At 47.8% G+C, this 25,090-nt stretch overlaps 1 protein-coding gene across 2 annotated transcripts in view; it reads right to left on the bottom strand.

The window, feature by feature from the left end:
- Positions 1-25,090, bottom strand: part of Slc22a23 (solute carrier family 22 member 23) — a 184,693-nt gene that overhangs the window by 14,921 nt on the left and 144,682 nt on the right. Inside the window, exons 5-10 of one of the 2 annotated variants that reach the window (XM_047559498.1) lie at positions 14,835-14,962; positions 5,915-6,017; positions 3,219-3,451; positions 1,409-1,441; positions 1,263-1,286; positions 88-211 (exon numbers count right to left, since the gene is read on the bottom strand). In XM_047559498.1, the coding sequence (XP_047415454.1) occupies positions 88-211; positions 1,263-1,286; positions 1,409-1,441; positions 3,219-3,451; positions 5,915-6,017; positions 14,835-14,962 (645 nt within the window). The remainder of the gene's footprint in view (positions 1-87; positions 212-1,262; positions 1,287-1,408; positions 1,442-3,218; positions 3,452-5,914; positions 6,018-14,834; positions 14,963-25,090) is intronic. The other variant, XM_047559499.1, reaches the window with a different exon arrangement.

A 25,090-nucleotide genomic window follows, 5' to 3' on the forward strand; every position in this document is an offset into this window, starting at 1 on the left:
TCTGGGGTTCATGACACTTGAGCCTGCAGCCAAGGACTCATCTTTGAGTCCCCAGAGGAGTGCTGTGGGTGTCCCCTTCTTACCCACCTTATCACTGTGGGGGTGATCTCTGCACAGAAGAACACACTAAGACTTCCCACCGCATGGGAGGCAAACATGCCCACGATGGAAAACGCAATGGAGAATTTGTCCTTGACGCTGTCACTCATCCCTGGAGGGAATCAGAAGAAGAGAAAATGAGGGGGGATGAAAAAGAACAGGAGGGAGCTAGGCCAGGAGGTAAGGGGCGCAGAGCAGGAGCAGGGATGGGAGGAGGGAAGCCTGGAACCACCCCCAGGGGCTTCCCTCCTCCCTGCTGCCCAGTTTGCAGTGCAGTCAGGGGCATGCGTTTTCCTTTGGTCAGGTAGCACTTCTAGGCTTAGGAGCCTGCAGCCCTCTTGGCAGGGAACTCTTTTGGGCTCCTGTGAGTCCCCTTGCATCAAGCATGCCAGAGCTCACAGTGACCTGAATTCTGCAGCCACGAGCCATGCCCAGCGGGGAGCAGGCTGGCCGCCTCCCTGCTGTCTTAGCAGCATCCCTCCTGCCCCAGCTTCTAAGGGAGCCTCCGTGATTTCAGCCTTGGGTTTGATCAGCCCATGTCAGAAGGCAGGGTATCTTAGTGTTCATTTAGGAGAACAAGACCACAAATAACCCCAGAAGAATTCAAGGGCTCGGAGGGAAAGTGCTTAGCTGATCCCCGTGACTCATCAATAGCACTCGACTCTAGTTTGCACAAGGCACTGTGAAGCACAGCTCACTGGCATGGGTTTCTGGGCCACACATCGGGGCCCAGCTTAGATCCCCCCCAGGATTGCATGGGAGGGCAAGCGCTCCTCATGGATACTGTAGCATGGGCTTGGGTTGGGCCAGGCAGGTTTGATGGCAGCATGAGGTTCAGGGCAGCTGCTCTCCAGTCATGGGACAGGACATGGACAGTCATGACTGGAGAGCAGCGAGCTTGCATTGAGTTGTGAGGGGACAGAAGCTTCCTTCTGGAAGCATGGACAGCCAGGCCCCAACACTCCTGGGACATTCTGATCCTGTTCAGGTGCTGTCCATGAGACTAAGCATTATCAGCAGGGGGCCAGGCCCTGTGCTGACTTTGGGTGCCACGGGATGGGGAGGGCATGCGTGCCAAGCTGCACAAAACTGGGGAAACAGGAGTGGCTCTCTCTAGCGGCAAGAGCGGGTGAGAATACAAATGTATGCTTATAGTGTCCAACCTACGGCCAACTTCAGCTGCAATTCTTGGAGGGCAAAGAGAGGAGAAGAAAGAGAAAAACGAAGCCAGTCTGTGAGTCTTTATGAAAACTCCCACATGGGTGCAAAAAGAGATGAGAATGTGCAGGCCCAAGCTTTTGGGACTCACCTGAGTCTGGATGCTGGCTGTATTTCCCGATCACTGGGCCCACGGAAATGATTGCACCCACACGCACGGGGTAACAAAAGTGGGAAGAGAGGGAGAAGCATGTTAGACATGGAGCGAGTGCAGTATGCGCCCATGTGACTTGTTTCTGAGCTAACTCCCTTCTATGTCTGGGTTGGCGCCGGCTGCCTGGGCAGTGGAATTCACACTGGACTAAACAAAGAGCTTTTTGTTAAGAGAGGGCTGAAGCCCCACTGGCCTCAGAGCCTGGGGGGAGAATGCAGCCCTTCAGAACAGAGACCCTAGTAAATCCTTGCATATAAAGTTATTCCAGGGTTACTGCTCAGGGCCAAAGAGAGCATCTGTGACACCCTGAGGACAGAGGCTCCCTAACACATCCTTCCCAACTGTGTGAGCTCTGCAGAGGCTCCCTGGAAGGGAAGCTAGTGCAACACACATCAGGGGGACAGGGATGGAGGGAGAGAGGTGCCACTTGTTTATTTCTGTCATTAGTCACAGCTGCAAATAAGATCAGTCTCCCTGCAAGGTACTGAATGTATAAGAACCTGCCCAAATTGGAAAAATCACTCCTGAGTCTGAAACGAGCAGTTTTATAATCCAGTCTGCACAACAGGGCTGCTTCCATCTGGGGTGCATAGGTCAGTCATTGAGGCTGACAGCTGGGGGCGGTGGGGGCATCCCATAGCACTGATTTACCCACAGTGTCCCAGACCTGTTCCAAGAGCGCCGTCTGGGCACAAGGAGGCAGTCCCGTTCATTCATGTTGCGCTCTGGGCAGGCCTGGGATGAAGTGGTGCTTTTTCCACACACAGAGGTGGCTATTTCATGAGAAGCTATAACGAGTTGCTGGAGGGACTAGATGGATTTTGTAGCCTTTCTTTAAATTATTTTAAACATTTACCAGGAAATTCTTTAGTTCAGAGAGCAACTGATAAACGGAGTGTATATGGAAAAGCAGTATCCCCATGTGAGGGTGTCAAAACAAATTCATTTTCTCCTTATTTCAGACAAAAGAAACAGGCCCTTTGTTCTTTGTCATGTGATGAATCACACAGAAATAGTCTGCTCATTAGCGAAGTCACATCCACCAGGACTCTGAGGGCCTGGCATGCTGGGGGTCACAGTGCAGCTGGGAGGGTTCTGACTTAGGGCCGCAGAGCTGGGGAAGAGGGAAGAGGGAAGGCCCAGCATCCTCAGAGGCAGAGACCAGACACACTCTAATAAAGTGCTGTCCTTTCCAAAGCAGTTTTTTAAGCTGTTGACTTTGGAATGACCACTCAGGTCACAGAAAACTCCTCAAATCTCATCCAGCCTTTCTGTTACAGTTTGGATCTCAAATGTGTGTAAAAGGCCCATGTGTTGAGGCTTGGTCACCAGCCTGAGGTGCTATTGGGATGTCATGGGAACTTCAGGAAGTGGGACCTATTGGGAGGGGGTTAGGTTATTGGGAGCATGTCCTCAGAGGGGATATTGGGACCCCAGCCCCTCCTCTTCTTCGTTCTCTTTTGCTTCTCCTCTACCATGAGATAAGCAGCTTCCTGCAACATGAACTCCACCGTGACGTGCTGCCTTGCCCCCAGCACAAAGGCAGTGGCCCAACTGACCATAGACTGGAACCTCCAACACTGAGAGCCAAAGTAAACTTCTCTGTTCTTTAAGCTGATTATCTCAGGTACTTTGTTAAAATAACAGAAAACGGACTGATAAGTCTTCCAAATACTCTAGTAGTTTGCCAGCTTCCCTCCTCCAGCACTCCCCATCTCCACCCTTCTTCTTCTCCCAGCCCACTCACAGTTGAGGAGCCCAAGTTGCAGAAGTGAGGCCAAGGCGGTGAGGATCATGAAGAGCAGCAGCCCTCCCCTGCGCCCAAGGAACCTGACCACCACGCACATGGCCAGGCAGGACGCCAGCGCGATGCTGGCCATGGTATAGTAGTCGGCATAGAAGTTCTCCAGGAGTGGCACCTTCACCTCGTGGCCCATCATGCTCCTTGCAAAGCAGTGGTGGATCCCATACCCTGTCAGCCTGTAGGAGACACACACACACATACACCAGGGGGCCAGTGGGCAGGCATGCACAGACTCATCCCCTGGGGTGACTGGGAGAGAGAGGGAAGCATTTCAATATGTGGGGAAAACATGCTGTCGTCAAAAGTGAACCAGTGACATAGTGGAATACAGAGGAGAAGACCAGAGACATGTCTGAGAGGTCTCTTGTTCAAGCGCAACCTCTCCTGGGAAGCAAGGGTGTAAAGCAAAGCACTCTGTGTGCTCATTTAATCCCACAACAGCACCATGAGTGGTCATGCTGATCTCAAGCCAGTCAGTGACAACAGCTGAGACACACTGCCTCCTGGGGTCTCTCCTCCTCTTTAGACACTCAGGCTCTGGAAACTTGGGGATCCATCCAGAGAACTACTTATTTCACTCATACCTGTTGCTTCTCAACCAAGGGAACTGGGAATAGCCTATTAGAAATCAGGCCAAAGGGAGGCATTTAATCTTTAGGAAACTATCTCATTTATTCATTTATCCCAGCAGTGGACCTCACTTGTCCTGGGTCCAGTTCTTTACTAACCCACATGAGTACATAAACCTGTTGGAAAATGTGTACCCCAATGTGGTACAGATGTCCACCCAGGAAAACAAGAATGAAAACGTGGCTGAGCACTCCTAGAGAAGTGGATGATGCCCAGCACGTATCCCGGGGCTCTGAAGGGTCCTTTAGGATGTGGCTGAACCTGAAACACCTGCGATGCCATTCAACATGTCAGCTCTGTCAGCTCTGTCTATCCCACAGCTAAAAATTCCTCTCCCAACCACTCTTTCATGCTACAGGGAAATCTAAATGCTTTTCATTTGACCTTGAGGATGCATCAAACTCAACTACAACAGATCCTGTGCCCAGCGGGGACAGGCACCCTTGGCCTAGTGATACGTTTCCGGTCTGGAGATCTTCTACAGGACCCAGCTCCCCTGTGCAACCATTTTATAACCTAGCAGTTGATTTGATTTGGTTAGTCTCCTGGGAGCCTGTGTCAATTTCTTTTCTTCTTGGCCTGCTGGGATCTCAAGAATATCTTCTATTTTTTTTTTTTTTTTTTTTCTGTTCTGGTAGAAATGAAGTACTCTGTCTACAACAGGTAATTTTAAGATTAAAAAACAAAAAACAAAAAACAACAACAACAACAAAAAAAACAGGGAGATGGAGTCCTTCCCCCACAGGAATTATGAAAATGTTAACTTGCCATCTTGTCTATGCCAAATTTTGTGTTTTTTTCCAACATAAAAGTTGGAGAAGTCCTTCCCTTCTTAATAGCACCAATAGCCTATCAGGCATGTGCCCGACTAGACAGCAGTGGAGTGGCTGTGCCTGGTGCTGACATTGGGTGGCCGAGAGCTCTGGCCCTGATCACTGCAGATGTGGCTGGTCCCTCGCTTGCCTGGGCATCACACGAGGTGTAGAGAGTGATTAGATGTTTCCTTTTCTATCCTGTGCTGGTAAAATCTTTTGTATTCTTCACAAATGAAATTTAATCTGAAACCCCCAAATATGAGAACTGATTAAATGGAGCTGATTTGACAGAAAAGAGTGGTGGGGAAGGATAGGTCCCAACCCCGGGCCTCTCTTTACCCGAAGGCAGGCCTGAGACCTTCCACAGACAAGTGCAAACTCCTCCCCCAGCTGACCTTTCACAAATAATGTGCACACCCCTCCCTCCAGATAATGCTAACCCCTAATAGAGCTAATCACCCCAGATGAGATGTGACAAATGAAGGTCCATCTTGTGCAGTCAGGGAAAGGCAGGTTATTAAGCTGTGGGTTGAGACAGAAAGGACCCTTCCAGGTATATGCTGAGCCCGTTGTGTGAGCAATGGGCTCCCTCACAGGGCCCAGTAGGTGGGTGTGAACAGTAACACGTGAGAGGCTTCTCGGAGGGCATCTGGGCTTGCTCTTGGTTCAGGCTGACCGACCACTATCTGTGGCTGCCCCTGGTCGGGCCTCTGAGCTGGCTGGTGGTAGGTCTAAGAGGGCAGGGCTGAGTGCAGGCAGGGAGCACAGTCGCTTTATGGCCTGGGCTGTGGAGCCACGCAAGCCCATCATTTCAAACCCCCTCGCTCTTTTAAAAAGCAGAGAGAGGGCATTGTTTCTAGGACACAGCTGTTGTGATCTAGGTTGGGCCTCCACCTGAGTCTCCTGTACTTGGGGACTCTAGCACAGAACACAGGGCAAGAAGGCCAGCAGGAGGGGATGGGGACCACTGGCTGGGTGCTAGCTGCCCACGGTTTCCTGTGGAGTGGTGGATGTCTTCAAGCCCACAGATAGGTAGCTTTGACAGGGTAGTCACACTTCCCATGGCCCACTTCACAGAGCTGGACTGAGAGCAGGCAGGGGGCAAGCTGAGGTTCAAAGTCTGCTGTGGGGCGGGGAGGAGGGTCCTGCACCCCCACCCCCCAACTTGGCCATACATGTCCCCTTGTGACTCACGAGTTCACACACAGAACCACGATGTTCTTCCACAGGTTCCGGGTCCCCACCACCTTCACGATGCACACCTTCTTGGGCCTCCGAGAAAGCTCCTTCTCCAGCTCTGCAAGAGGCAGACTGTGTGAGATGGAAGATTGTGGGATGGAAGATTCTAATCCAGGCGCCACACAGAGGGGAGAAAGCCTTTCCTTCTTTTAAGCCAGGGGATAGGGTCTAGGCTTTTGGGGTAGAAATGTACTCAGAGGATTCAAACTTCGCCGTTCAAAATCCCCTACAGAGACTGAGAGGGAGCCAAAGCATAGCAGTGTAAGTGTTCATTGCAACCCCCGCCCTTTTTTTTTGGGTGTACCCAGTTAGGGTACATACAAATAAACAGTGTAGTCTCATTTAACTTTTGTCTGAGTGTAACACTCGATGATGACATTCTAGGTTACCCAGGCCCTGATTAGGCCCTGGACAAACAAAACAAGCGTCTCTTTTCTTTGCAGAATGTGTATCCGTGTGTGTCACCCACAGCTCAGAGACCCAGGGAGCCACAGGCTGATGTGCTTCTTAACCTTGTGGGTTTCTATTTTCTATCTTATCATTGGTTTCTAATTTCATTCCATTATGATCTGATAGGATGCAAGATTATGCCTTTTTTTTTTGTATTTGCTTAGACATGCTTTGTGGCCTAAAATAGTCTATTTTAGAAAATGATCCATGTGCTGCTGAGAAGAAAGTATTTAGTCATTGATGGGTGAAATACTCTACATATGTCTGTTAAGTCTAAATTATTAATTGTATTTTTTAGTTCTGATACCATCAATGTGGCTACTTCTGTAGAAAGTGCCCTTACAGTTAGTTATGTGAGTATTTGAGAGACAAGTGAATACATATGAATATGTGCGTGTTTTAGTTGACAGAAAGTTTTGGGATCTGGGGCTGGGGTGTAGCTCAGTGGTAGAGCATGCCGGCACCCAAAGCACAAAACGGAAACATCCCTGGGAGCTGATCAAGACGGACAATGTTTTGGCTCAAAGGCATGTGACTATAAAGCTATGAGGCTGAGACACCAGTGTGGCTAAGAGTAACTGGGGAGGTCGTTGTGACCGAGTCTAACAGTGCCCCAATGTCACGGTCACCAGGCCACAAGTCTGCTGATTGGCAATTTAACTGAGAAGATAAAAACAAGGAAAGGCCTTGGCCTCCAGGAGCTGACGGGCCCTCACCCATGAGCAACACAGACCCACACTCAGCCTCCTGTCACAGATCAGGGGAGATGCAGATGGGGTGGAGGTGGGGAGAGGAGATGGCTAACTGCAGTCCTGGACAGGGTCCTGGGTCAGGAGTCACTAATGGAAGAACGGTGACACCAAAGAGGCCAGGGACTGGTTAACAGTAGTATACGCTAGTACTCAGTTTCTTAGTTTTGGCAAAGGTATCATGAAAATTTCAGACGTTAGTAATGGGGGAAACTGAGTCAGGACACACAGAAATTCTGTACTGTCTTAGCAGTAAACTTTCCTGTAAACACAAAATTATTCCAGAATAAGAAATGTATTGAAATAAATATCAGTGGAGGTACAGAGGCCCCTGTCTTCTGAGGAAACCTTAGTGCCTGGGGGCAAGTATGGTTCATCCCCTGTATTTAGGGGTTGTACATCTCAGATTCAACCAATGGTGGATCTAAAATATTTGAAAAAAAGTTGCATCTTTACTGAACTTGTACAAACTTTTTTCTTGACATGAATCCCTAAATAATGCAGCATAACAACTATTCACTTAAGATTTACATTGTATTAGGTGTCATAAAGGGACTAGAGATGACCTAAGGGGTATGGAAGGCTATGTGCAGGTGCTGTATAAATACTGCACTCTTTCATAGAAGGGACTGGAGCATCTGCAGATTTTAGTATCCAAGAAGGATCCCCAAACCAATGTCCCACAGAGAAGGATTCCTCTGATTGAGGGAGACCATGCCCCCTGAGTTTCCAGAACTTTCTTCTTTCCCAGATTTAGGTGTGGAGATTGAGTTCTGCACAAACCAGCACAGCTGGCATTTTGCCTATCCACAGACCCCCTCAGCTCCTGAGGTCTCCCAACCTATATTTTCCCCTCAGCAAAAATACACTGACTTGTGGACACACTTTTTCTATGGTTAAAAAACTAAACACACTCAAGTCACTTAACAGAGGCGATAGGGGCTGCAGCCTGAGAACGTGATGGTCACATGACTTTGTCCTCACGTGAACCTCACTGAGTGTTCCCACAGACCAAGATGGCCTGAGGGGCCTCTGGATGCCATGGAGCAATGTGGAAAACACGAGATGGATGAGACTGCTGCTGGCATCACAGCAGACTGTTTTATAGCCAACCACTTGCTTTCAATAAGGAGGATATTGTAACAGTGATAAAGTATACTGTATGTAGTAAATACATACACCAGCTTACTGCCATTATTGAGTACTATGCACCTGACGTAACTGTAGGTACTCCATTTTTATATGACTGGCAGCACAGTAGGCTTGTTGTCACCAGCATCACCACAAACATGTGAGGAATGTGTTTTGCTATGATGTTATGTAGCTGCAATGTTTAGAAATTTTTCTGCTCCATTAAAATTTCATGGGACCATGGCTGTGTATGTGGTCTTCCATTGACCAAAACATCATTGTGCAGTGGATGACTGTATCTCTTAAGAGCCTGGAAATATGATTGTCAGATACTCTTAGATTTTATGATGTAGGTATTTTCACTGTTATAAAACTCATTAGAAATCATCTATAACAGCTGTACATTTTCACCAGGTAAATCTTCCATGGAAATTTAAATGTCCATTAACAAGTTTATATATATTTGAAGTTATTCCCTTTTTTTTTGGGGGGGGGGTGGATTTACTGGGGATTGAATTCAGGGGCACTTGACCACTGAGCCACATCCCCAGCCCTATTTTGTAGTTTATTTAGAGACAGGGTCTCACTGAGTTGCTTAGCACCTCACCAAGTTTCTGAGGTTGGCTTTGAACTCGTGATCCTCCTGCCTCAGCCTTCTGAACTGCTGGGATTATAGGTGTGTGCCACCATGCCCAGCTTGAAGTTGTTCCTTTTTAAAATGTGGCCCATACTTAACTGCTAATGCATCATTGTGTATGAAATACAATGTTAAAGAAGATGTAGCAATTGAATTATGACCTGAGTTTTTTTTTTTAAATAACATTAAACCTTAGAGCCCACTCTAAGAATTGACTACAGTGTACAGAGGTAACCACATTACTCTAAATGGAATTAAATTAACCTTTGCAGGGATATTGATATTTTGTCAGGGTCCGTTACTCACATCACCCTCCTATCAACAACAACACAAAATTCCTCAGTACTAAGCGTGCTCTTCTGGGATTAAACTCCCCAAGCTGTGAGTTGTAAGAAACCTTAGCTGACTTCTGAGACCCCATGAGGTCACTGAATATGAGAGACCTTTGGTCTCTCTAGTTAGCAGATGTGAACCTAGGGATTCTTCTAAACTCCTTGCAAATGGAAATAAAAGGAGAGGGAGGAGAAAAAGATACTTGGACAGTCGATCAGACACAAGCCTCAGGGACATTGCTGCTAAAGGTGTGCCTCCTTCCCAAACTCTTCAACTTTCTTGCTCTGTAGTCATTAAAAAAAAATCAAACTGAAACGCAGGTAGAGCTACTTCATTTGGCCAGACAGGTGTAGCCCCCATTCCTTTGCATCTCTCTGCCCCTGTGTGGCAGCAGCCGATGTCTGGGTGTGGCAAGCGCCTGACAAATCCAGATGGAAGCTCGGCTCTGTGCTTCTTGTGAGCTTCCTGGGGAAAGTCATGCACAGTATTGTCCCTTAGCTGAGTTTTCAGTTACCTACAGTCAATGGTGTTCTGAAAATAGTAAATGGACATTTCTAGATATTAGCAATCCATAAGTCGTAAATAACTTTCATTATTACAGTGTACTGTTATAATTGTTCTACTCTGTTATCAGTTATTATCGTTGATCTCTTACTGTGCCTAGTTTGTAAATCGCACTTATCACAGGTATACATACAGAGGAAAAAACAAAGCCTACACAGGGTTTGGTGCTCTTGATGGGTTCAGGCACCCACTGGGGTCCTGGAATGTCCCTCTGCCCTGTGGCCAAGGGAGGACCATGTTCATGCTGAGTCCAGCTCCTTATCTGTTAAGTGAGACGGTGCTGCTGTGAGGACCCGACGTAGGAAGTGTCAAGGCATCCACGCGACACCTCGCACCCGGCCTTGTGTCTGGCAACGGCACGTGCCCTGGCTTCCTTGCAGACCCCCGGAAGGTGGTCACAGCCTCTTCATATTTGAAGATCTGGGTGTGAGAGGCAATCTCGTCCTTCCAAGGCGGCAGGGGGAGAAGGCAGTGGCAGCTCAGCCCACAGCAGGGGTGGGAGGTGCGCAGGGGAGGTTTGAGTTGGTCTGCAGGGAGGTGGGTGGCGAAGTGGACTTGCTTCGATGCTTGAGGACAATGCTAATGTTAGCAGTGAAATTGGAGAATGGCAGTTATAGACATGAAAGCAAGAGAAGGCAAAAAGAAGTGGGGGGAGGAGAAAAATAGAAACGGGAGGAGGAGGAAGAGGAGACAGAGGAGGAGAAGGAAAAGCCACACCACTGCCACAAAGCCTTGAAAAAATGTACACCCAAAGCACCAGGGTAGCTGCTCTGAGGCCCCAACCCCGGTTCAGAAGTAGAGGTTTGCTGTCTCTTCTGTGTAGCCCTCATCCCCAGGGAGAGATCTAGAATGGCGGCCACTGGCCACTAGAGCAGATGTGCTCTCTGAGTCTCATCATAGTCTCTTCCGGCAGCTGAATTTCAAAATCTACCCGTTTTCAACGACTGACCCAGCACTGCAGATCCCTGCCGTTGTCTCTTGATACGCGACTCCCCTAACCAACCTGCTGTGGTGAGGGGCAGGAGGCACATGCCAGAGCAGTCAAAAGCAAGGGTCGGGTATCAAGTCTGTTTTGTCACTTGAGTGCTGTGACTTTGGGCAAGTTACCTAATGCAGGGGACAAGAGGTGTCCTTCTTCTGGGACTCTCCTGCCACTGCAGGTTCTGAACTGACTGATAAGACAAAGAGTGAGGCAGATGAGGGCAAGTCCCAGCTCTCCCTGGCTCTGAGAGAGCCACCTAACCTGGCAGTGCCAGGGCAGGGCTGGCTTCTCTAGCAGGGCTGCCCACAGAGGGCTCAGTGCAAGAGGACAGAGGACAAAGGTTCCTCACCCATGGCTCTCCCAGAAGCGGGGAACGAAGGCGCTTTGTTCCCTGGGCTGCCTTTCACTCAGATCTCCCTACCATGGGGCAACTTTGGGCATGGTGGGGAGAGTGATCAGCCTCTTTGGGCCTAACTTCCCCACCAGTAAAGTAGGGAGAACTGATGCTCTCCCCTCGTCATGAGGCTCTGATGTGGATAAACGTCCTCGAGGGTTTTCCCCACACCCCATGGCTCTTTACTGGCCTCACCATTACTAAAGCAAGAGGCTGAGCATGGGTCTTATGTTAGGATTTTTCTGCAGTGCGCAACAGCACCAACGTGGCCTCATTTGGAATCGTCAGGGTTTCTACTTAAATGTTCAAAATATTGGGACTTATGACCTGGGAAGGAAGGAGCGCTAACCAACTTGGGCATGTGACATGGAGAGAATGACACTCAGGAACACATTCAAATGTCTAAAGTAATTCTGCTGCAACACGCCACTAAGAACATCAGACATGCTCAATGGTAAACTGAATATAGCTTTAAAAGAGGAATGGAAATGGAAATTTCTGGAACATTAGGTTTACTTCTAGCATAAATCCAAGGTTAGGATGCATTAATAAGGGCCTGAGGAGTCCCCCTCCACCCCCACACACCTAGTGCTACACCCAAGACATTCATCTACCCAGAGGTGACAGAACGAGCAGCCCTAACCCTTCCTGGCTATAGGGAACTTGGATCTGTGTATTCCATAAATATTCATGGAATTTCTGGTACCTGTCAGGTCTTCTCGGGTACTCGGGGTACAGCAGCCAGCTCTGCAGACCAGCTCTGCCTGACCAAGCCTCCCAGCTCTGCAGGGGTGGCAGACACTAATGAGGAGTCCTACAAATCCTTCATTACAGCCGGCCTGAGGGGAAACGGGAATTGTTGTAACTAAAACTATGCACAACTGGAGCGCTGACCTGAGCTCCGAGGGGTCGGCCAAGATGGGAGAGAGGACAGGGGACTTTGCTGGGGTGGGCCCTGTGGGGAGGAAGCATGTGGGAGCCCAAGAAAGGCCAGGTGTCTGGGGGAGGTAGGCAGAGACCAGACAGGGCCCCTGCTTGGAGGATGCAGGGATCTATCCTAAAGGCTGTCAGAGAGTTTTAAAGCAGGTGTTGATGTCATCAGAGGGCATCTGGTCTGGCTGCAGATAGAAGGGACAGCAGGAGGATGGAGCAGCCCAGGTAGACCACTTGGCTGTTGGAGTGAAATGAGTAAGAGACCAGGAGCTGGTTAGGGGACTCGAAGAAGTGATGGGAAATCGATTTCCAGCAGAAAAATGTATCAGCAGAGGAAGATGGAAAAGGCAGCTTTGGCCAGATGGAAGAGACATGCTGTGTCTCCCAAACACGCCCTAGTTCTGCTCCACACTGTCATCAAGGCACCTGACAGGAGGCAACAGAGAGCCAGAAGCAGACGTGAAGTGAGTGCCCCACAGAGAGAGCTCTGTGATGACAGCTCCCAGGAGGAGGTGAAGCCTTTCTCCTGGGTTAAGTCAAGTGACCTGCCCTGCCTGCTGCCTGGGACACCAGAATAAAAGTAAGCTCCAACACAGCTTATAAGCAAGAAAATTAAAGAGAAAAAAATTAATGCCCCTTTTCAAAATCAGGAGGGGAATAAATCAGGGTAATTAGGATTGAGGAAACAAGCTTTTCCTCGGCAATATTTTAACCTCCAAGAAGTGAAGTGTGATGACTTAATTAGGGAAAGGCCAGAAACAAATGTACTGTAAGACATAAGAGCATTAACCTGCTAATGAAAGAGGCCTGGAGAAATTTGGAGAAGCTCTTGGGATGGCCCAAAGCGAGCAAACCTGGTTTCAGGGAGAAAGCTCAGTTTAATACTCATTCATTCCCACATGTCTCCAGGGCCTCCTTCCTCTCCGATAGCCACACAGGGAAGACACTGCTTGGGTTTAAATCCCAGTTCTACTACCTGGTAGCCATGTGACCTCAGTTTCATAGCAAGGCCACTTAGTCTCTCTGTGCCTCAGGTTCCTCATCTGTAGATGGGGATAATGATCATTCCTACCTCACAGGACTTTTAGGAAGAAACAGCTTAATACATGTAAAGCATTTAGGATTGAATATATGAGTCAATACTTGCAAATCATTTAGAAACAGGACTGCCATATAAACACTATACGTCATCTCATCTGCCATCCTTGCTCCTGGATCAAAGGGACCACAGATGCTCCTTTGAGGCACTCGCACTCGATACTCTGCATGTAGACCAGACCTGGCTCCCAGCCTTCATTCCAGAGAGGACAGGATTTTAGGTCGACCTGTGCTCGCTTCCTGGGCCCAGCAGGTGGTGGTGGCCAGGCTGGTTGTCCTCTAGGTGGAGGCAGAGATGGCATCCTGGCCAAGCAGCAGCACCAGCGGAGCTTCTAACAGCTCAGGGTATCAGATCTTCTGATTCAGGAGTCTGATGAGCAGGTTGGCTAGGGACTACGCTCTTCTCTGTTCTGGTTCCTTGCTTGTCCCTTTCTATGGGGAATGGAGTCCTGCAGGGTATGTCTCCTACCTGGCACAGGTTCCTGCTCACTTGTGCCTTGAAGCCAGGCTTGCCCAGCTGTTCCCACTTCAGACACTGACCACCACTCTCCATCCCTCGGCCCTGCTGTTCCCCCTGCCTCGGAGTGCACACGTAACCACTTCCTGTCTGCATGCAGGCCCTGCCTTGAGCCTCCTGAGAGCAAGCCTTGGCCTGTTTCCTTCCCGGCTCTAGAAGAGTGCCTGTCACACAATGGGTGTTCAGTAAGTACCTGTTGAATGAATGGACAGCCATAACAAGGATTTCTGACAGTGGGGGAAATGTACGCACTCTCCTGGATGAGGACCTGTGGATCATTTTCCTGGGAAATTTTATAATACAATGTGTACCAAATCTTCAGGATAGGGCTGGGGGTCTACAGTGTCTTTCAGAAGTCGATTTGTACACCACTTACACCAGAACCTCTTCTAGTGCTTATTGCAAATCCAGGTTCTCAGGGCTTATTTCAAAACTGCAAGGTCCACATCTCTGGGTCCAAAGAGGGGCCCAAGAATCAGGATGTGAACAACCTTCTGGTGACTTTTATGGATCACCAGTTTTAGAGCTCCACCTAGCTTGTGATAATGCCTCGGATTCACAAGAATTCTATGGATCTGAACCACTACACAAGAATAGTACAGTTTTCCAGTTCTTCCATTGCCCAACTAGATCATGGCCAGAAATAGAAATGGCAGCTCTGTGAAGGTCACTATTGGGAAAAGAGAGGTCAGGAAGGCTATCTGCACCCTGAGTTGGGGCTTTGGTGGCTTTTAAACCTGGAAGGTCAGGCAAGTCAGACAGGTCAGGCTGGGTGCCATAAGCCCAACATACCCAGTGAAGATCAGGTGTGTCTTAGGCTCCTACCCCACTTCTAGATTTGGAAGGGTCATGTGAAGCACCATAATGTGTTGAACTTGATCATGAAAGAAACCAGCACCCAGAAAGTGGAGAGAATTTCAATTTGCTCTAACTCCTAGCCTTTAGGTGTTAGTGCTGCTTTTCTTCAAACCAAGTGGTGGCAAAAGAATTGAACAGGACAGCAGTTTGGCATGGCAAATCCAGCCCTGGAATCAGGGCCTGCTCCACAGAGCCTCTGGACACCCCCACCAGCCCACAGTCTACTTACCTGGCATCACGCCCTTGATGTCGCTCTCAGGGCTCATGCAGTTCTTCTGTGTGAAGTGCAGGATCAGCTTCTTTGCAGACTCGAACTGCTGGGTAGCCATCAGCCACCGGAGGGACTCAGGGAATATCCTTCAAAGACACAAAGGGAATTGCAAAATGTCTTCCGATTCTGCAGGGGGCCGAGGAGCAGGGGCTTAGGTGTGGTCCTCCACCCACGGGTTGGGTTCTCCTCAGCCTGATCCCGGGAGACAAGACTGTAGGCACTGAGATGTGTCCAATTTTCTTGTAGAAAGTGTGAAAATCAAAACTTCAGAAATGTGGCCAATATGAAAATGTTCTATCAACCGTGTCAAGGAATCGGTGTATACCTTTCAAAATAACTTTGTGTGTGTGTGTGTGTTTGTGTGTGTGCTGAGGATTGAAACAAGGGCTTCATGCATGCTAAGCAAGTGCTCTACCACCCAGCCCAATCATGGGTTTCTAAAACATGCATAACCAACTCACTTAAGGATTCTTTTGTTGTGTTTTGTCACAAAATGCAAATAGAATAATTTTAAGTTTAAAAAATTATTCCTAATACAACCGACTTGACTGCTGTTTTCAGGTTTTGCATGTTTTAAGGCTCAGTCTAACAGCTTGCCTTCAAAATCATTTCCATTTTGCTGCTGTGTGTTATTTCTCCTGAAATGGAGCCCCCACATAGTTGTTTTCAAGTTTTGAATCAGAAACAGATTTTTTTTTTTTTAAAGATGAAGAGTCCCAACAGGGGGGGAAAAAGAACTCCCCCTGGTGCTTTATTATCAATGGATTGATTTTGAGGTGAAGTGTAACCCAACACTTAGGAGAATGAACATGCCTGTGTGCCAATAAAACTTTATTAGAGGCAGCAGGCTTGGGACAAAAAGTGGAAATCAACACTAAGGATAGCAGTCCTAGCCCCTTGTTGTCCGGGTGTTCTAGTTACCAGTCTATTTTAGTCTACGTACACAGTATCCAGAAAGTCATGATGGACATTGGTGAGAAGCTACTGTAACGGCCTAACCCCTGCCTTGCCAGCGCAGGGGAGTCTAATTGAATGAATCCAGCAGCTGGGAAAAACATTACTAGTGCTATGGTCTGCATGTTGGTGACGGAAAGCCACAGTGACACACGTTTTAACTTGACAGCACCGATTCTTTGTTAATCATCAAAATTAATGTCTGTCTCACTGGCCTCTAGTTATAAAAGTTGTGAATAACATAATTTAAGCAAATAATTTAAGCACACAGATATTACATATGATATAAATATTAAAGTTGGGCATTTTTTTTGTCAAATCTTTTCTTTATCATGAAATAATCTTTTCTTTATCATGAAATAACCTAACACAAATGCTGACCCCTACCCCCCGTAGTTGAAGTTCTTATGTGTAGTATTTTCATCTTTCTGATAATATTTAGGTATAATGTCTTTTTCTAATTTCTTGAGATGGACCTATGGATCATTAACATTCACTTTTTCAACACATGTATTTAAGACTTCACAATTTTATGTATCACTTTAGCGACACGATTTAGTGACTTGATTCTAAACATCTTACAATTTTCATTAGAATTTTCTCTTACCTATGGAAAAATACGTAAATAAGTTAACGTGAGAGCCCAAGTTATTTTGCAGGTGGTCTCTGAAGTGCTAAATGATGAGATACAACATGAGGAAGTCTGTGTCCTTTACCAATAATTAAACATTAATTACATCATGGGCACTAACTGCATCGTGGGGAAGGTTTTGACAATCAAGGTCATAAACAAATGCTGCGCAGGGGAAGAACAAGGCCTGGGGATGGAAGCAGCCACTGGGGCAGGGCCGCACCCCACCTTCCAACCCTGGGGCCAGGAGCCTGGAGCACTTGAGTCTCCACCACAGACCAGGACATTTCCATTGCCCCAACTGTCTCAAGTGCTGTTCCTGCACTGACCCTCCAGCTTTCCCCACGGTGTGGGGGTGGGGTACCATGGTGATGTGCTCGCTGCACATGGTTTTGGTCCCTGGATTCAGGAGGTGAGTGAGGGCTCAGGGAAAAGACAAAGGTTCATGTATTTGAGTAGCACCATTCTGTCTTCCAAGTAAAGCCTTGCATCATGCATACAGGCAGGAGGACAGTGCTACACCACAGAACCCTTGACTTTCAGGAGAAGATTCTTTTGTGTTTCAGAGCCACAGGCAGAGACCAGAGCCCCAATCAAGAGGCTCCTCATGCAGCCCAGTGCTGCCTAATCCCGAGTGGCCATGCACTCTCCAGCACAAGTTGGATAACTAAAAACCAACTGCAGTAAATGAACACCCTTATGAGAAGTGATCAGGAGCACATTTCTTTCTAGAGAATCTCTGAGAACTGTAGAGCTTGTAGGAAAGGTTACCAGGAGCGCACCCATTTCAAAGGCATTGCGTGTCATCACAGCTGAAGTGGGAGTGGTCTTAGAGCTCAAGCTTTCACTGGGTCACCAAATTACTTTTTTCTAGCGTACTGACACTGCCACTACAAATCCATCTCAGATGGATACATTCTTGCCTCACATTTTGCAGAAGGAAACCTCTGTAGTAAACAGGAAAAACACACAATTGTGTAACTATGTGTGCATACACACATACACACACACACATACCCTTTATCAGAAGCCTGTAAAGCCCGAAATATGGTGGGGGCAACTGGGGAAGGTGGTCCAGGGCTGTCAGGAGACATGGCTGCCTGTGGGCTGTCTTGGAAGATGAGCGGGTGTTGACGTGCCCAGTGTGCTGTTAGGTGCACGCAGGGACAGGACCCAGAGGGACGGCATGGGGGCTTGGAGCAGTGAGTTGTGTTAGGGAAGCTGGAAGCTGGTAAAGAAGCATGCTGGGAATGAGATGAGAAGAGATGAGGAGAGAGGAGAGGCTGGTGTGGATACTGCAAGATCCCGGGCATTATGAAATGCTATTAGACTGCAGTGAATGGAAATCAGAAACGATGGTCTCCCTGAACATGTGGGCTGACTCCTGGTAACCACACAATTGTCTCCAATGGCAGATGGCTCTGAAAATACCTACCCTCTGACTGGACTGATGATTGTCAGGTTCTGTACCAGTCCTCCATGTGAAGTTCACTAGTAGTGGTACTATGATTAACCCATTTTACAGATGGGAAAACTCAGGCAAATAAAATTCAAGTACGTTGCCTAGGTTCACATAGCTGTTAAATGGCAAGTGGGGATTTGAACCCTGAGAGTCTGGACTGGAGGGTCCACACCCTTAACCTTGGAGGCAAGCCAGAAACTGCCATTTGGGATTTGGGATTGTCATTCAGCAGTCTTCCCCAGGCATTCTAGAATGCTATGGGCCCAAAGGATGAATGAGTGGAATACTTAAGTTTTATGAGGAGCTCGATGTATTTAAATTTACTGCAAAGTCATAAAGAACTCACTGGGCTGTTGGCCTCTGAGAGAGCCCAGAGAAGGTTGTTTCAGTTTGGATAATGTGCAGTATGGTCACATTATGGGAAGTTAATGAAATCTCTCCTGACAGTACATAATGTAATAATGCTGCGCAAATTAAAAAGCCGGCCAATGGCCCAGGACCTGGGAGGTACATAGCTGAACCTCAGGGATATTGATCTTTTCAACAAAATAATAAAAAATGCACAGGAGGCAGCTGGAGGCCACATCTGCTGGGGACACTCACATGTGGATGGTGACCATGAGGATGACTTCTGCAGCCATCAGAGGTGATGAGGCATAAGAGCCACATGGCTCTCCTGGCAGATGGCTCTCTATCTAGTTGGCTGCCAGAAGCAGCTCTGGCCAGGATGGCGGCACTTTTTTTCTTTCAAAGCTTTGTACCTTTTATCACAACCTATCTATGCTGCAAGGGGAGAGGTGCAAGCCAGGGGAGTCCCAGGCACCAGAAAAGGAAGTCAGATAGACTCTGGACCCATAAGAGTGGAACAGGAAGTTTTCAGAGCTGGAAGTATTTAATTCTTTTCTATAAGGTTGTACTCAAACCTCCATTTTACAGATGGGAAAACTCAAAGTTCAAGGATGTCGCCGAGGATCACCCTGCTATTAAAAGGCAGAGCTGGGATTTGAACCCCAATAGTCTACTTGAGAGATTTTTCAGGTTGGAAAATCCTGATCTCAACCTTCACACCTGACAAGTGGCCACTTGGACTGCTCCAAGCTGGGCGGTCCACGGATCCCAGGGTTCCTGCAGGGAGGGCGTGGGGAGAAGAGAAAGGCTCTACATCCTGCTAATTCCCACGTGGGAAGTAAGGGTCGGGGTGCAGCAGAGCAAGGACCAGGAGCCCTGCAGGGTGCAGAGTGGAGAGCAGTTTTTCTCTTTGCTTCTGAAGAGCTGGTCAGGATGAGGGTGCTTCCTACAGCACAATCTTCAAGCAGAAGTCATACGGGACCAGGCTGAAGTAGGCAGAGGCTCCGCTGGGCGGAGTGTGCCCGTGTCCCCGTGGGGCAGAGAGAGGTCCTGCCGGCTGTGGAGAGCTGCCTCTCCCCAGCACTTCTGAGTTCCCAGGTGTGCTGCTGATCCAGTGATGTGGGGGCCAGATGACGTAGCCTCCCGCCTGTGCAGGATGCTCGCTAACCTGCAGTGCGGACGGACTGCGAGCAGGCTAAGCTGACAGACAGACAGCCCGGAGAAGCATGGCGGGGCATTCTCGGCACCGGCCGGTTCACTATCAAGCCCAGACTGGGTGTACAGTGCAGCAGCGCGCCAGGAGCTCTCCTCCCGGGAAACGGGCTCTGCGGGTCATCTGGACTCTTAGACCCATCCCGTCCCAGAAGATCTCCCTAGGGGAATGTGAGCAGAAGGCTAACTTGTACAAAGGACCTCCTGCCCCCAGGAGAATGCTGGACGGACCTGGGCCCCTTTCAGAAATCCGTTCAGGATGGTTAGAAGGCCCACAATCCCTTAGTCACAAACCTAAGAACCCCAAAGCCTTTTTGTTGAGCTTGGTAACAATACCCAAACAGGCCCCAGCCCAGTGGAGGCAGAGCCAGACCCGGACATGTGCACATTTAGCCTTCACTCCTGTCCCGTCTTGGAGCCCCACGGACATTTCATTTTAGATATACCCATGCGTTTGATGACGGACGGTGGCTGCAGACCTGATACGTGTTCAACACTATCTGGTACTTCAGCTAAACCATGGTGCAGCTGCATGTGGACCACGTGATGTCACATGCCATGCATCTGTTAATGCCCCACACAAGACATGACTCACTTCATGTCATTGTCCCAGCAACAGCCAGAAGTGGGATGATCACCAGTGAGTTACAGCTGAGTGAACTGGGGTCAGGAGTTTAGCTATGGAATTCTTAATTAAGCAAATCACAGAAAAATCCATTCTTTACTTAAAAATGGCCAAAGTGGTAAATTCTATGTGCATTTTGCTCTAATTTTAAAAAATTACAGGGAAGATGAAAACCCTTCTTGATCTTTGACCCCAACTGGGCTGCCCCTGCATTCCCTCTTATCCCACCTCGAAGCTAACCCCTCGGCCCAAGCAGCACTTTGGGTCACTTCCTCTGCTATCACATATTGCCCCATGTTTCAGTTTCACTCTTTAAAATTCCCTTTCTTCCAGACTGGCATGTATGTGCCCACCTGGGGCCCCAAGACCCCCGCTCTGCGTGCTGTGCCCAGTGGCCCCCTCCCTGAGGTCTTGGATAACAGGTTAACCTCCTACTCGTGAGCTGTGGACACGCACGCACGGTCCGTGAAGCCTCAGAACCACATCATTTTCCAGTGTGTACTTGCGGCATAAAACCCAACATAAACCACAGCGTGGTTCAGCAGGTCGCTCACCCTGTGGCTTCGATTAATCTCAAAAAAGCCAAGAACCAGAAATTAAGTGAAAGGGGTCTCTGATTGAATATCAGGGAGGTTACGCAGTCCAGTCACTGAGAACAGACTTACTTCACAGAAGAGCCCTGGGGGCTTAGTCAGATGAGTGAATTCTAGGAGAGAGAGCCCCCAGCCACAAGCATGGGGCAGAGGCCACCGAGAGAGGGCAATGAGGACTGGGGACAATGATCAGACCTCAGGAGAGACAGCCAGACACCTCCACACAGCACTCAGTGACAGGGGACCCAGAGACGCCCCCATTCCTCTATGTGGGCCCAGGAGCGTCACACACCATGGATGCCTCTGGGATCCAGCTGTGGTGATGCAGATGCACCCGGTACTATCGTGAGAGCCCCGCACTCACTCACCAAGGAGAGACAGAGTGACAAAACAGGACTTGGTGTCAGATGGGGGCCTCTGGTTGGCACATGGCCCAACCCCTCTCTGATAAGCTGAGTCCTGTTGGGCACCACCAGAGGTACAGGCAGGCCCAGAACCTGGGTCTTTGGAATTCTTTCCACATCATGCTACGGAGACAATATTGTTTAAAAAGCAGGAGAATTAGATTTTAGAAAGACTCCTACCCACAAATCCTACCCAGATTAGCTACCACAAAACACTGGCTAAATGAAGAGTTAAATGGAAAAAATTTTAATGTGAAAATCTTCTCCCAGTGGTAACACATAAGTGATGTTACTACATCAAGACAGAAAATATTCTCTGCTTTCTAAATTAATGCCACTGTTCAGGCAAGGAGACCCCTTTTTTCTCCCCCAGCACCTGCCTCAGCACAGGCTGTGTGGAGCAGAGTGACTAAGGATTCCACAGTAACACGTTGCTTCGAACACACATTCCCGTCTCGCCTCTTCCTAGAGTGGAGGTTTGGCTAAGCCTTAAGCTGGTCTGGTTTACATTTTGGGGTTCCCTCTAACCTTGATGATTGTTCACTAGGGTAAGTAGTTAAAACTCAGTACTGTGATTTTTACATCGTATTACAAGGTTGATCATTTTTCTTCAACATTCAAAAATAACAAATTATTTCTTTATCCTATCCAGGCTGCCTTCTTGAGAGTTCATTTAACATCTATTCTGAGAAAACACCAATTTGGCAATTCTCTGGATGAGAAGGGTGTGCATTCTCTTTAATTTGCTGTACTAGAATATTTACTCAGAGAAAATACAGGAAGGAATTAGGACTAACCGCTAATGCTTTATTAAATTAGTTGTACCCTCAAGTCATTCATTTTTTTCAGGTATTTACTTTTAGGGCGATGCCAGTGTAGACAGGCACAACTTCCTGTCCAAGGTCAATGTGACATTGTTTATTGGCATAAACGTGCACTGAGCCCCATTCACCTGCTGGGCCAGGTGGGTGTGGAGGTGAACCACGCGTGGTGTCTGGAATCCTAGTAGTTACCTTCTTGGGGAAGAAAACAAGCCAAGCACACACTCTACCTCTGAGCTGTGCCCCCAGACCAAGTGGGGAGCATCTGTCAAGTGGGCCTATGTGCCATAAAGCCATGCATACAAAGTGGGATGGGGGAGAGGGCAGTGTCACCAAAGGCTTCATGGAGATGAGCTTTTCCCTGGATGTGCATATGAAAAAGGGTGAGTCCGTGCTAACTGTGCTTCTGATTTAAAGAGTGATTCTAGCTGCTGGACTTTGGGGCATGACCAAACATCAGGAGGTTATGAGATTCTGAAGAGCCTCAAAAGCAAAACAATCCGAGGAGTAGGATGGCTGGGTCAAATGGTGGCTCCATTCCAAGTTTTTTGAGGAATCTCCACACTGCTTTCCAGAGTGGCTGCACCAATTTGCAACCCTACCAGCAATGTACAAGTGTGCCTTTTCCCCCACTGCAGCCACATCAATGTTTATAGCAGCTCAATTCACAATAGCTAGATTGTGGAACCAACCTAGGTGCCCTTCAACAGATAAATGGATAAAGAAACTGTGGTATATATACACAATGGAATATTATTCAGCCATAAAGAAGAATAATATTATGGAATTTGCAGATAAATGGATGAAATTGGAGAATATCATGCTAAATGAAATAAGCCAAGCCCAAGAAACCAAAGACTGAACGTTTTCTCTGGTAAGTGGATTATGATACATAATGGGGGTGGGAGGGTAGGAGAAGAATTTAGAAACTTTAGATTACATAGAGGGAAATGAGGGGGTATGAAAGATGGTGGAACAAGACAGACATCATCACCCTGTGTACATGTATGATTACACGAATGGTATGAAGCTACAATGTGCACAACCATAGAAATGAAAAGTTGTACCCCATTTGTGTAAAAATAAATACAGTCTGTAAAAATAAAAAAAAAAAAAAGAAAAAAGCAAAATGGTCAGTGAATGATTAGAATCAAATTAAGTACTAATTGGGAAAATACTAGTTTCTAGTTCAAAGCTTTATAAAAATATAAGCTTGCAACTAGTAGATGTGTTTTTGCATGGACTTTCTTTTTAAACTTTTCTTTGGTACATATAAAAAATAAAGCTAGAAGGTATAGTACACAGATGAATTAAACTTAGAAATTTGGAGACAAGGGATGGGTATCCTGAAATCAAATAAAGATTGGCTCTGAGGATGATTAAGCCCCAAGGTTTTCCTAAGGCAAATGGACTCCCTGTAAATCTCTATGTAGAACAGGGAGATTTTTCTTCATTAAAAGTACCATCCCACTAATTATTCTGTCATATAAGCTCATAACTTTTGGTCTTTATAGTTTTTTAAAAAATTAAACAATGAGGTAAATTAAAAAAAAAAGGACACGGGGAATCCTTCCTGAATGAGAAGCAGCACTCTGTGTTTCAGCATTCAGCTAAAAAAAATTATGGAAGACTTTGTGACCTTAGACCAGTCACTTTACTACTCTGGGCCTTCGTTTCCCCACTCTGTGGGACAAGGTGGGTGGAATGGCAGCAAGACCTGCCTGGCTCCAACATTACCTAGCCACAGGGCTACCAGTCACTCCTTCTGAAAGGCAAAAACGATGCTGAGCACGGACATGCATTGAACAAACATTCTTATGGTGCTTCAGGTTGTGCCAGGCACACAGAGTCAGTACCCAAAACGTCTTTGGAGCTAATCTTTCTATGATGAACCAACTCTGAATGTACAATCATTGGGATGAATTCAAAATGCTCCTCAGTTCATATCATAAGCAGATGAAGACTTGGAATTCACCTGGAAGCTATAACCAGGAGCGTAGCTGGGCTCACATTCTCCGCTTTCCCCCTCCTGCTCCTCTATGGACTTATCCACGTAGGTGGTTATCAGGCTACAGAAAGTACAAGGCGCAAAGGGCATTCAAAATACAATGCTGCAGGGGGAACTGATTTGGCGCCTCTGTGAACAATAAAGAAGTTGTGATATTGCAAAACAATTCGAAGAGGTAAGTAGGCAGAAAGCACATGGGTTTCTGTTGCTCCTGCATCTCATGGGGGTTTATTGGCACCTCTTAATTTCTAATCAGCTCCCCCAGCCCCTGGGGAACCAGCCTCTTCCAACCTGCTGGCTTTAATCCTGGTCCCCAGCAGGGTGGCAGACACTGACTCATTTTCTGGGAGGCTTCCTGCTGGTCCTGCCCTGACCTCACCCCTGGCTCTGGGAGGTGCCTCTAGCCGTCACCACATACACCTCTCCTGACTCCCATGGAAGTCTGTGACAACCTAGCCAATTTCAATGACTGAGGCCACTCTGATCTCCTGTCCAGGGCTGCCACTCCTTTGGTCTGGCTGTGTGTTTTGCCAGAGTCTCTAAGGCCATCCCTGAGATGGCTGGGTCCCCTACTTTGGCCCGTTGCCAGTAGCAAATACTTAACATTAGACACCTATCACCAGAGGCCCATCTACCTGATTTCAGCCAGTTGTCCACAGCTTAGCCCCATCAACCCCACAAAACAGACACACACGGGGTGAGGGGCTCTCTGCCTGGGAAGGCTGTGGATCCTCGAGCTAAATTTAAGCAACTCCAGCTTCCTTGGCGGGTGGGGTGGTGGGATGGATTCTTGGAGCACATTCTCTGCATGGATTGGTAAGGACAAAGGCTGACCTGGGGCAGAGTCCGATGCTCTGGTACAGCACATGGTGTTGGATGACCACACTTAACCCATCTTCTCGGGCCTCTTTCCACTTCTCCTTGGAAGCAGTTGTGTTGACCCTGGGGTTGCTAATATTTTACATAATCTCTACGTACTTGGAATTTTAAAATGAGGCAAAATGAAGCAGCCTCTTGCCTGAGAGGTCCCGAAAATTCCATGCCATCAGCAATCCCCAAACACCAATTTAGAGAACATTCTGATCTCACTTTTAATTGATCAATTTTTGCCATTGAAATACAGAGTGCCATTTGTATTTCTATGTTTGCCTTTTGT

This window comes from Sciurus carolinensis, chromosome 7, assembly GCF_902686445.1.
Source record: "Sciurus carolinensis chromosome 7, mSciCar1.2, whole genome shotgun sequence".
In the NCBI taxonomy this organism is placed as follows: domain Eukaryota; kingdom Metazoa; phylum Chordata; class Mammalia; order Rodentia; family Sciuridae; genus Sciurus; species Sciurus carolinensis.